The 12,439-nt window shown below is 44.9% G+C and overlaps 1 protein-coding gene across 8 annotated transcripts in view; it reads left to right on the top strand.

Moving 5' to 3' along the window:
* PCMTD1 (protein-L-isoaspartate (D-aspartate) O-methyltransferase domain containing 1) overlaps positions 1 to 10,647 on the top strand; it is a 61,748-nt gene extending 51,101 nt beyond the window's left edge. For 7 of the 8 annotated variants that reach the window (XM_032610605.1, XM_032610604.1, XM_032610603.1 and 4 more), the window contains 3 exons: positions 564 to 735; positions 2,247 to 2,370; positions 7,613 to 10,647. In XM_032610605.1, coding sequence (XP_032466496.1) covers positions 682 to 735; positions 2,247 to 2,370; positions 7,613 to 7,977 — 543 coding nt within the window. In that variant the 5' untranslated portion in view covers positions 564 to 681 and the 3' untranslated portion in view covers positions 7,978 to 10,647. Of the gene's footprint in view, positions 1 to 563; positions 818 to 2,246; positions 2,371 to 7,612 lie in introns of all 8 variants that reach the window. The other variant, XR_004346560.1, reaches the window with a different exon arrangement.
* The last annotated feature ends 1,792 nt before the right edge of the window (positions 10,648 to 12,439 follow it).

Raw genomic sequence — 12,439 nt, 5'->3', positions numbered from 1 at the left:
TAACATAGTTCTGCCAAAATGTATTAGGAAAACCTCCCTACTCTTTAGCGGTTGCAAGAGCATAGGGTAAGGGCACCGGTGTCTTTTCCTGACAAGCTTCGCCACTGTTAACTGCAGCAAGATGCCCGCAGTGGAGACTGCACAAGCCCTTCCATGTCCACTGGCCCCTGGCTTCTTTTGGAAAGAGCGGGGCGAGTGAAGCCTTTTCTCTCTCATTTGACCCTTGGGATTCTCATCCTTATTGTATGTCCTTTGTGGGCATCGCAAGGTTGCCGTTGTGATGGCTTTTTCACTGTATTCACCTTTTAAGCCTTAAGTAAGGTTTCAGTGTGGCAAAAAAAAGGTTAATGTTTTGAAAAAACGTACACTGCATCACTGATAATAAAACAATATATTTGATCAGTGTTAAACTTCATAAATCTGATATTTCAGTCAAACTTTATAATATTTTATCCTTATAATTAATTTGGTAACTTCACTATTTCAAGAAGCTAGACTCTGTTAATTTGTTTAGATCTGATCTTTTGCTTAATGAGGTAAAATGCCATCTGTTTTCCGTATAGATTCGAGTTCTGTGAGCCTGCATTTGTGGTTGGTAATTGTCTGCAGATAGCGTCAGACAGCCACCAGTATGACCGGGTCTACTGCGGGGCTGGAGTCCAGAAGGACCACGAACACTACATGAAGATACTGCTGAAAGTCGGGGGCATCCTGGTCATGCCTGTAGAAGACCAGGTAGCTTCCACTGTCCTTTCACTTGACGTAGGAGACGCACTTAGCGTAAGACGGGAAGCGTTACCTCAGTGAAAGGTACACTGTAAGTGTTAAGGAAGAAATAAACACTCTTCACAGGTCTGTCTATAGAGGAGAACGTTGAAACGGGCTCTTGACTATTAACCAAGGCAGGTGCGGAAAAGACCCGTTAACTAGGGTCAGGAGAGCCACGCTGACCTGCTCCCTGGTCCGGGTGAGGGCCGCGAGTGCCACTGAATGTGGTAACTGCTTCTAGCTGAACATATGAAGAGGAAATCCTGTTTGCGGTTTGGTTTGAACTGCTTAACTCCATTCTAGAAACGAGTAAATTTTTGGGTCTTCTCTTAGTATACGGAGGCGCATTGGAAAGTATTTTTCACCTATTGTCTGCCTTTGGTTTGGAATTATTAGGTATAATAAGTGTATGAAATACGAATTTATTCAGAGAATGGGTGGCTCTTTCACTTGGAAATTTTATAAATACACATTGCAAAAAGTATCTTTTATATTCATATTAACCTACATCTGAGATGTTTAAAACACCTTGTGGTTTGTAAGTAGAAGGTCGATTGTCCAAGATGACTGGGACATAGTGTGGTCGTTTTGGAGTTTGTATATCTGAGGGTCCCCTAAGTTCACACATGTGACTTGCAGGTCAGAGGATTTCACCATCACCACGTACTGTGATTGTCAGTTATTAGAAAGAATGTAAAGCATTCATTAAAACACATTCTTGGAAAAATGTTACTTGAATGCTTCTGGAGTGTTGAGACTCCCAGATGAATCGTCTTTTTCTGTTTTCCTTTAAAGAGACGTTTTTAAACATTTAAAATATGGTTTCCCATTGGTATTTTATTGAAAATTTATTATATACTACTGTACTAATGTAAAATATAATAGGCTGATTGCTATAATATAAATTGAAGATACTAATTCATCTTCCTTCAGTCATGTACTGAGCTAATATTTTTTCTCTAGAACTGATGGTGGGTATTTGCCGAGTGGGTAAAACTTCTAATCCCCTTGTGACTAATTGCATGTATCTATGAAATGTCAAGTTGGGATTAGAATTAGAATCTGTATTTTATAACCACCGTGGAAAGATCATGAAGTTGATTCGTTGGTACAGTAATGAAAACGTCTTTTTACTAATGCAACATGTTAACCAAACAACTGAACCCGTGTGAGACATGTGTTTTGGGGGCCAGTGGCAGGTGTGGGTTGGAAGAGTACCCCTAGAAGCCCTCAGACCCCAGATACAACCTGCAAAGTCATGCCTTTTGCGCTCAGGTGTCTGTCTTGAACAGCAAGTATTTGTGATTCCTCCTGTATCATTTTATGGTAAATATTTAAACGAAAGTAATTTGCTTGCATTCAGATACAAGTGATTATGTAGCAATCACTGCTGTTATTCTGTTAAAACAAAATTGTGACTCTAAGGCGATCACACTTCCAAGATTAAGCCGTTCTATTTCTTTTCTCCCTCTAAATAGTTAACGCAAATTATGCGAACTGGACAAAACACTTGGGAAAGTAAAAACATCCTTGCTGTGTCATTTGCCCCACTTGTGCAGCCGAGCAAGAATGACAGTGGCAAACCGGACTCTGTCGGCCTCCGTAAGTAACCGCTGGGCCTTTCTGACTGGACTGTGGCTTACGTTGTTCAGCAGCTGTGCTTGGGATTAATGGACTGTGTTAATTATGAAGAGTTAAGTAAATAATGCGGTAATATATTCCATGGATTTATTTGTTTTTTTTTTTGATAAGGCTCCTACCTTGCACCAGACCCTGTTAGCTGCCTTCATGGAGGCATGAACAGAAGGGGCAGGTCAAATGAAAAGATGAGTTTATTACTCACAGTTGTGAAGTTATTACTTATGGTAAATTTGTTGGCATCCTTTTCCATACGGAGGGACAGCAGACACAAAAGCCTTCCTTCAGGCTGAAAAGAGCTTGCTCGTCCCAAGACCAGCAATAACTTTCAGGGTCGCTGAAGCTCCTCGGCTGGACTGCAGAGGATAGCTGATGGAGACTTTCCTTGTCCTCAAGGAGAGTCAGTGTTGATGGGGGTGGAGTTGTTTGAAGGTAGGAAAATGGTGGAGGAAAAAGAGGGCTCTAAAGTTGTACCCTGAGCCCCTCACTGAGTGATGGTACCATTTATTGCTGTTGAGGACCGAGGGTGAATAGCTTGGAAATCGGTGTAGGAAGATCAGAGACTTTTATTTTGGCTGGGCTTGAGTTTCCCATTAGGTAGGCATGTGGGTGTCACCCCGCTGCCGAGCTAGGAGGATAGGTGAGGAGTCGCTGGGACCGGGCCTGTGATCCACCAGGTCAGAGCTGGACCACGAGCAGAGGCAGGGCCGAGAAGGGGGGGACAGCAGTGTGCGGTGTGCGAGACCGGACTTTGGAGAAGGCGGGAGCTCTGAGCTCCCTGAGGGCTGCTGAGACCCTGAGGAAGAGCGGTGAGCGCGGCCGTGGTTGGCCCAGCGTGTATCATGGCTTTGGAGACCAGTAAGTAGAGTTCTTTGCCAAAAATGAGCTTTAGAACTTTACCATAGTAGACTTCTTGGTTTAATTTGCTTTCTAAATGAATTTATTTTATAGGAACCTGGGAGGGATTTCATTTTATTTTCAGGGTTATTTTACCCTCTTGCAACCCATGTGGTTTTGTGGTCTTTTGGGGTGTTTTTTAAAATTTTATTTTATTTATTTACTTTTGGCTGCGTTGGGTCTTCGTTGCTGCGTGCGGGCTTTCTCGAGTTGTGTTGAGCGGGGGCTACTCTTCCGTGCGGTGCGCGGGCTTCTCATCGCGGTGGCTTCTCTTTGTTGCAGAGCACGGGCTCCAGGCGCGTGGGCGTTAGTAGTTGTAGCATGTGGGCTTAGTAGTTGTGGCATGCAGGCTCTAGAGCGCAGGCTCAGTAGTTGCAGGCATGGGCTTAGTTGTTCCGTGGCATGTGGGATCTTCCCGGACCAGGGCTTGAACCCATTACCCCTGCATTGGCAGGCGGATTGTTAACCGCTGCGCCACCAGGGAAGCCCTGGGGTGGTTTTGAGAATTCAATGAAGTAGTGTTTATAAAGTGCTTAGCAGGTAATAATGGCTTAGTAAAGAGTAGTGTTGGGACTTTGGGAAGGTCAGTAAATTACACCCGTTTCCCCTGCTCAAGTTCTTACCAGTGGAGAGGTGGACTTGGGGACTAGGTAGCGAGGAGTTGAAATGGAATAGGATGTGTGGAGAATAAGAACACGTTTGCTTTTCTGTTAAAATAGGTTTCTGTGTAGAGAACATTATTTCATTAATTATAGGGAATAAAAATGTGAAAGAATGTTAGCACAAAAAAAACCCTAAAAAGTACACGTGCAAATCCTTTGCCAAATGTATTTTGTAGCTATGAAATTGCTCATATAAGCAGTTACTAAAATGTATTTATAACTTTTCCTCAGGTTCATCACAAATTTTTATTCAACTTAAAGCCATATTTCTTTCTTTGGTATAAGACATTATAAAAATAAATTTCACAGCAGGCCCTTTAGAAGGGGTGAAGGAAAAACTCTACACCAACTAAAGGAAAACTCTGTTTCCTTTATACACCACCTGCCGAATCCTCCTGTCATCCAGACCTGTGGGTTCTCCTCCCTGAGCAATCCTGCAGTCTGCGGACCCCAGCGAGCTGGACTGGGGTCTGGTGCAGTTGCGGCGCTCGCCGGTGCTAGCACAGACCCCGCAGGCTGCAGGCTCTGTCCTCCTCCAGCTTCTCACAGGCTGCTTGTGAATCAGGCCCCCACGACCCCTCCTAGAGTTCGATAATTTGCTGGAGCGGCTCCCAGAATGCAGGAGCACAGATTAATCATTAGATTAACTGGGGAACAGCCAGATGGGAGTGATGCCTGGGGCGGGGGTTGTGGGTGGATGCGGACCTCCACGCCGTCTCTGCAAGCACCACCCTCCCAGCGCCTCCAGTTGTTCACCAGCCCAGAAGCTCTCCGAGCCCTTTCCATTAGGGGCTTATATGGAGGTTCGATTGATTAAATCATTGACTCTCGGTGATTAACTCAACCTCTAGCCCCTTTCCCGTCTCTGGAGGGATAGCCTGAAAGTTCCATTTCTCTAATCCCATGGTTGGTGTGCCCGACAGCCAGCCTAGCACCTTGAAGGGCTTAGTGAAAGTCACCCTGTAACATCAAGTCACGTGTGGTTGAAGGGAGCCTCTCATGAACACTAAAAGGCACTGCTTTTCACTTTGATGCTCTCATCACTTAGGAAATTCCACGTGTTTTAGGAGCTCTGTGTCAGGAAGGGGAAGCCAAATGTGCATTTCTTCTTATAAATCTCAGTATCACAGAGGTCAGGAGATTTCATAACTTGAACTGCACCACACTGAGCCATACGAAGTTGCGGTTTTGTAGGTTAAAAACGGGGTTTGACCTAAATCCAGTGCCCTTTTCAGTCTTGCTTAACAAATAAAAATGAAAGTGCTGACTGCTAGGTTTCTATAAAATCTACATAGAGACCACCTTTTGGGAAACAAATAGAGCTGATGCGTGTGTTAGAGATAACCGTCATTGTAGTTTTGGCCTGAAAGCTTCAATTCACAGTAAAATTTTATAGCAGTCAGGACTAGTGTTGTCTGTCTGGTCCATTGAATCCTTCTCGTGACTAGAAGCATTAGGAACAAGGAGGGTTGCAGTGCAGAAAATACTGGGATTTTTGAATAAGTAGGGCTGAGAATTGTCTAAAAGTGTTCGTATTATCAGAAGAACGTTTAAATGAGGCTCTTGTGGGTGCTCTTTCAGGACCTGTGAGTGTTAGAAGCGACTGAATGGAGCCAGGTCTGAATCCTTTTCCAAGTCCGGGTCCGGTTGGTGCTTCTGAAGTCGGGCTGCCCCGGCAGTCGTCGTGGTGATCATCGTGTCCCTGGAGGAGCAGGCAGTGCTGGCAGAGGAGGAGGACAGTGGACGTGTTGGGAGAGCGCCCGGGGTGTGGGCGGGTCACACCCACAGGGACAGCCGAGAAGTCTAAGGACTCCTTCTCTTCTTTGTAGCTTCTGAAGCTCTATCCCCGCTTGTTCTCTACCCCGCTTCCTGCAGTGGTCCCTTGACCTCCGGCCTCCCTCCGGCCTCCCTCCCGCCGGCGCCCCCCGCGGGGGCCGTCCTGGCCTTTGGGGCTGATGACCCCATGACTCCCGTCTGCAGCCGGGCGTTGCCCCGAGCCCGGCGCTGGAGGAACTGCCGCGGCTGGAAAGGGCCAGCACGTCGTGTGGCCTCTGGGCCCCGAGCACCTTGCCGGCCCCTCCCCGCTTGCCTCGCCCGGCACTGACGGGCTGCCCCGTGTGAAAGGCCCACGGGGTGGCGGCAGCGCCCAGACCTCCATTTAGGACACACGGCGCGAGCAAAGCAAATCTTTATCTTCTCCTCCCCGAACTGTGCTTTCTCTTTGTCACGTGGGTAATCAGCGTTACATCTGCCTCGTCGCTCGGGCCAAAGACTCCGCGTCCAGTCCCCGTCCGTCCTGTCTTCACAGCAGAACTCAGGCTTGTCCCCTCTCTCCGCCCCAGCGTGGTCCTGTCTCATGCCGGCCCCTGGCACGCCCGCTCCTTCCCTTGCCAGCCGCCACCCCACAGAGGGGCCGGGCCGTGCTCTTCCATTTTGGGTTTCAGTAGAAGAGTCTGAAGAAGAGGTTTTGTAGCAGGCCAGGAAGTATGTGCTAAGGGATCTTGGAATTGGTCTAAAATGCCTCCTGCCTGGAGTTTTATGAAAGACCACATCTCCCGCTGCAGGATGTGCCCAGCTTGTGACTGGGCAGAGCCCCGGGCACTAGGGCAGGAGGGAAGCACCCAGGACAGGATGTGTACCCTCAGGCCCTTTGTGGGGGGGTGAGGAAGGACCCCAGGCCTCTTTCCTACCCCCCGCCCCCAAGGGCTCACAGCTGAGGGCAGAGAGCGGCCACATACACATTCGGATAAGTGACATGATCACAGGAAGGTTGGGAAGGAGGTAGCTAAGAACAAGTACCAAAAGTAAGGGGAGAAGTGATGAAGGCTTTCTTGTGCTGTTGAACTGAGGAGGGCTGTGTTTTGTTTTGTTAGGTATTTGAGAAGAATCCTTGATAAGGGTTTTATTCCCACAGGGGTGGAAACTAGGAAAAACGGATTTCAGGTGGGGACCTGAGAATTTTCTTTGTCTGGGTGCAGTGCACTGGAGGAGGCCACCAAGAGGGGCGTGTGGCGCTAGGCCTTAACACCTGCGCGCCGGTGGGAGGCAGGAGTGAAGCAGACAGGGCCTGTTCCGACTCTCCCCGTGCGCTAGATAGAAGCGAGCGTCAGCAGCTTAGGTCTGTGGTGTTTCGGGGCTGCTAAAGTGTGCGCCATGATTTCTGGGGGCCCTTTACCTGTGAACCAGTTCTGCCTGTTGATTTACAGAAAGATGGAAACTGCGCGTGCATGCGTGTAATAGTTTAGAGCTCAGACTGAGGCAGCTGTTCAAACAGTGCCTTCATTTGAGGTTTTTAAACAGGTCCTTTACATGCTTTTCAACATCAGAAAGTACAGAAAATGTGTAGGGTAAAAGCTCTTCTATTCTTGTCCCCTAACTGCTTAATTCACATGCGCTCCAGCTGTTGTAAGTTATTTATCCTCCCCGAGAGGGTTTGTGCTCATACCTGGGGATGCGCACACGTCCGTACACACAGCCCCCGGTGCCGTCCGCTGTCCTCAGTACTGCAGTGGTCTGGCACATAGTAGGCGCGCTTCCTAAAATCTGTGTTAGATGAGCGTCAGTTTTTTATGTCCTGTCTCCTAATATTCACTAAGAAGTGAACGGTATATAACGTTTTACTTTCTATGTTTCTCGTGTGTTTTTAGCCCCCTGTGCTGTCAGGAATCTGCAGGACTTGGCCCGTATTTACATTCGACGCACACTTAGAAATTTCATAAATGATGAGATGCAGGCCAAGGGCGTTCCTCAGAGGGCTCCGCCCAGAAGGAAAAGGAAGAGGGTCAAGCAGAGGATTAACACTTACGTCTTTGTGGGGAATCAGCTCATCCCTCAGCCTCTGGACAGCGAGGAGGAGGAGAAGATGGAAGAGGATAACGCGGGGGAGGAGGCGGGCCGCGGCGCTGCCCGCGAGCAGGAGACGCCGCCGCAGAACTTGCTGAGGGAGAAGATCATGAGACTCCCCCTGCCCGAGGCTCTGAAAGCGTACTTGACGTACTTCAGGGAGAAGTGACTTGGAGCACGAAGAAGAATGCCTACCGACAGTCCTTTAGTCCCGAAAAGGTAGCGTTTGTTAGGAGTTAAAAGAGAATTCTTCTTTCATCAGAGTGAATTTTTAGTGGAAAAAGTATAACTTGTTTCTGTCTTGGTAATAAAAATGATGTATTCTGTGATTAAAAAGAATCCCTTTTATAAAATATATTTTTCTTTAAATCTTGTTAAAATTTGCTGTTTTAACTTGGAGCGACTTCAAGAGTGGAATGTAACAGTAGTCAAGACTGGGTCCTTCAGACCCTCATCTGGTTCCTTACAGACTAGCAGTGGTGAGGGTTAGATTTACTCTTCCATAAGGTGAAATAATCAGGAAGCATATGTAGTCTGATTCCAATTGCAGCCATTTGCATTTCCTCCATGAAACCTTTATCTTAACAAGGAAATCAGAAGCTTTGTGTGTTGCAGTCACTGTTGCTGAGTTGCTGTAGGTCTGTTCCGGGCAATGTATGAGTGCAATAACGATGCAGATACGGAGTAACGTAGCTTTAAAAAGCCTCCTTTCAGGGAGTTCAACAGCACTGCTACTCTTGCTCTTGAATCTGTTGCCAAAAGACATGGGGAAAACATCTGCTTGTCTCATAGAGATTTTAGGAGCACGTCAAGTGAATATTAAAGTAAAACGTATATACTTAATACAACTCTTAGTTTGGGTGGACCCTTTACATTTCCAGTATTTAAAAATGATGAGGTTATCTTACTCTGAAGATTTAGAAGATAGTATATTTAGGACGGTTTTCCCTGTAGTCCACTGTATAAAGTATTTGCTTTAAGAGAGTCCGTTGTTCTACGCGACTGTTGATGGCTCATCGGTGAATCGGCCTGAGTGGGCTGGTCACAGGTGCACTTTAGCAAAGGAAACTCCTGGTTCATTGGCAGGTTCATCCTTGACAAGCAGGGCTGCGCCAGCCTGCATTTGCTTTGAAATTCATCTTTGTAGCATAGGAAGTATTCACAGAAATTATATGTAGATGACCTTTTCTTTGAAAATTCGGAATCATAGTGTAATCTTTGGGACCTACACTGGGCTCATTTAATTTCTTCCCATGTTTTTATTTTGTTCTTGTTTCTTCTGGTAAAGTAACAGTGATTTTCATTTTTTTGATTAATACCCCTGTATTCATTCTTTGAATGTCAGTAGTGAAACAGGTGATAAATGCCATTATTAGTGTGTTACTTTTCTTCCTACTAGGGCCTGAAGGGTCATGCCTTGTTTAAGAAAGTATACAGTGTAGCATATTTACTATTTAGTGTTCCATGGATTATATATTTTTCAGAAGGAAAAATTTGAGAGTATCACTTATCACCACCAGCATCACTGTTACAACTGTTGAACAAGTATGCTCGAGGAAACGCAATCGATGTGTAGTGGAAGGATTATTATGTCTCTGCAAAGATTCAACCGTTAGATGAATGGTTTAAAAAAATCTCAGCTCTGGTAATTCCACACATCTAAAGACAACTGTTTGAAATAGTCTAAGCATGAATCATCCCAGGTAAATCAGGATATTTTAGTAATGTGAAAGATAATTTCGTGGAGGCTGTTCGTTTTTTACCATTGACTGGGCTTGGGCGTTGGGGGTATCTCCACAATTTTTCTTAGGCGATTACTAAGCTGTTATTGTTAAGAAATGCCCCATTCATTTCTATCAAGGAGAAAAAAATAGTTTCATACTATTGTCACGTTAGAAATGTTCCTTTTATTTTGAAATCAGTGTCCATTTTAGAAGTTTAATTTTGGGTTCCTGGTGCCCACATATTTTTTACCTAGCCGCCCCCCCACCAGCTTTGTTGTTTTCGGGGCAAAGTGTTCAGATAACGTCAACACGACGTTTTCTTAAATCGTGGTGTTAACTATTCATGAGGGACGTTTTTGTTAAGGATATATTTGAAGATGGAGTTTTTCATATCAGCTTTTATTCTGTTGGCTTTGGCAAAATGTACAGTAGGTTTTCATAATCATTGCCTATTTTTTGTCATTGAAATGTATCTTTTGTGTTTTTAAATGCATTTATTTCACAGTTGTGACTTTACTATTGACTTTAAATAAAGAAGTAGAAATAAAGAATGAAATTTTAAGCGAAAGCCCTTTTATCTATTAATGGGAATATATTAGAATGATTAAGAATATTTTGGGTGTTTATTTTTTAATGAATCATGTTATATTTGAGTGTGGATAATTATGCTTTATAGGTGGAGAGGTAGCAAATAAAGATGAAGTAATTGAAAATGATGAGCAGTGTATTCATGGGATTTTACAGTGGGGTAATTATTTGTTTTGCGGAGAGAAAGTAGGCCTAGGGAGGGAGCGCAACGACTTCCCCCCTCAGTCAGATTGCTGGTTGGAGATGGCTTGAAACAGCACCCAGGATCTGCTAGAGCCCGAGAAACTGCCGGCAACACCATTAACTACCAGGAACATCGTTTAAATCTGTACTGCTTATTGATCCATATATCTGGTTCTAGTACTAATGAAGAAAAATGTCATTAAGATAGCACACATGGTAGTTAAAATACAAAATGTGGAAGTGTTGGTTTCCAGCTGTTTGAGAGGACAGAAGTGAAGCAAAACCTGTTAATTTATGGGAAAACTTGGAAAATTATTTTAAATAAACAGTTGCATATAATTAAGCATCGTTCTCCAGTGGCCTGCCTTTTTTCTCTTAGAAAATGTCAGTACACCTATGGATATATGCTGAATTATGGTATAGAATTGTCTGTATTTGGACATCTCATTTCCTTTTGACTGTTGCCACCTCTGTAGGGTGTAGGGTTTTAAAAAATTTATTTTTATGGCGCTTCCCTGGTGGCGCAGTGGTTGAGAGTCCGCCTGCCGATGCAGGGGACACGGGTTCGTGCCCCGGTCCGGGAAGATCCCACATGCCATGGAGCGGCTGGGCCCGTGAGCCGTGGCCGCTGAGCCTGCGCGTCCGGAGCCTGGGCTCCGCAAGGGGAGAGGCCACAACGGTGAGAGACCCGCGTACCGCAAAAAAACAAAACAATGACAACAAAAAATTTATTTTTATGAACTATTCAAGTAGATACGAAGGATATTTATAAGATGCTTGGAAAGTCCAAGGAATGAGTGTTCATGTACGTACATGTGAGTACGAACCATGAGGCTTGACTGACAGCACTACCGTTACCTGTGTGTGCCCCTCTTCCCCGCTCATCTTAGCCCCCCTCTCAGGGTGCCCGTTTGTGTCGGTCACACCTGGCTTTTTGCCGCGGTTTTACACATACGCTTTTATCTCCAAGCGGTATGAGTGGAATCACCCCTGTTCGTTCCTGTGCACCTACTTTTCACTGCACGTTGTCTTTCTGAGGCTGGTCCCTGTTGTCTGTAGTGATGCTAGATTCCCACATTCCCACCTTTTTGTTCATTATTTCTTCTTGACTCTTAGATCATCTCAATTTTCTTTTGCCTAAAGTACATCTTTTAAAATTTCTTTTGGTGAAAGACCCTGGGTAGCTAGCTCTTAGTTTTGTCTGTCTGAAAAAAATTTATCTTTGTTCTTGAAAAATACGACTAATATAATTTTAGGATGACAGTATTTTTCTCTAAAACAATGGAGTTACTTCTCTACATTCTGGCTTTCATTGTAGCTGTTGAGAAGTTCACTGATAGCCATTTCTTTGAAGGTTATCTTTTATCTCTGTTTTTGCAGTTTTGTCCTGACATTAATACTCTTGTCTTGGCATTGTTGATTTTCTGTAGTTTCATATAATGTGCCAGGTGTTAATTTTTATCTTTAATCCTACCTGGTATTTGTTTTATAGGTGTGTGGATTGGCCTCTTTGATCAGCTCTGGAAATTCTTGGCCATTTTCTTTTCTTACAGACATTGCCTCAACTTTTTGCCTCTCAGCATTGGATTCTAAATAATTTATTCAAATATATCTTCCAACCACTAATTCTGTCTTCACTTGCTTTAAGTCTGCTGTTAAACCCTTACACTGAGTTTTAATGTCTGTTAACTTTTCTAGTTCTGCTTTAAAAAAATTAAAAAAAAAAATTTCCTGCTCTTTATTAATACGTTCAGTTCGGTAAGCACACTGAACCTGTTTTTATTCCATATCTGATTCCAGTGTCTGAACTCTGTGGTGGGCTTCTGCTCAGGATGTCTCTGAGGGCTAGCTGTGACGACCCCGTTTCTCTTGTGCTTTGCGGGCTTTGACTGAGCGTGTGGAACTCTTATCTGTGAGAGTTTATTAGAGGCTTTGCCAGAAGCACTGCTGGCTCACAGCCTCTTTAAACTAAGTCCTGGGTTTAAGGGTTTCACACCACTCAGGGAGAGGGGCCTGAACATCCACGGGAAAGCTAAGCTGGGGACGTTACATCTTCGGGGAGGTTTTACTCCCTCCTCATAGCAAGTTTTGAAATAGGCAGTTTTCTCTGCGTTCTCTGGGGGAAGGAGGGGATAA

The sequence above is a fragment of the Phocoena sinus genome, chromosome 17 (genome assembly GCF_008692025.1).
Source record: "Phocoena sinus isolate mPhoSin1 chromosome 17, mPhoSin1.pri, whole genome shotgun sequence".
In the NCBI taxonomy this organism is placed as follows: Eukaryota; Metazoa; Chordata; class Mammalia; order Artiodactyla; family Phocoenidae; genus Phocoena; species Phocoena sinus.
Note: the sequence above shows the minus strand (reverse complement) of the source record. Positions and strands in the feature narration are given on the sequence as shown.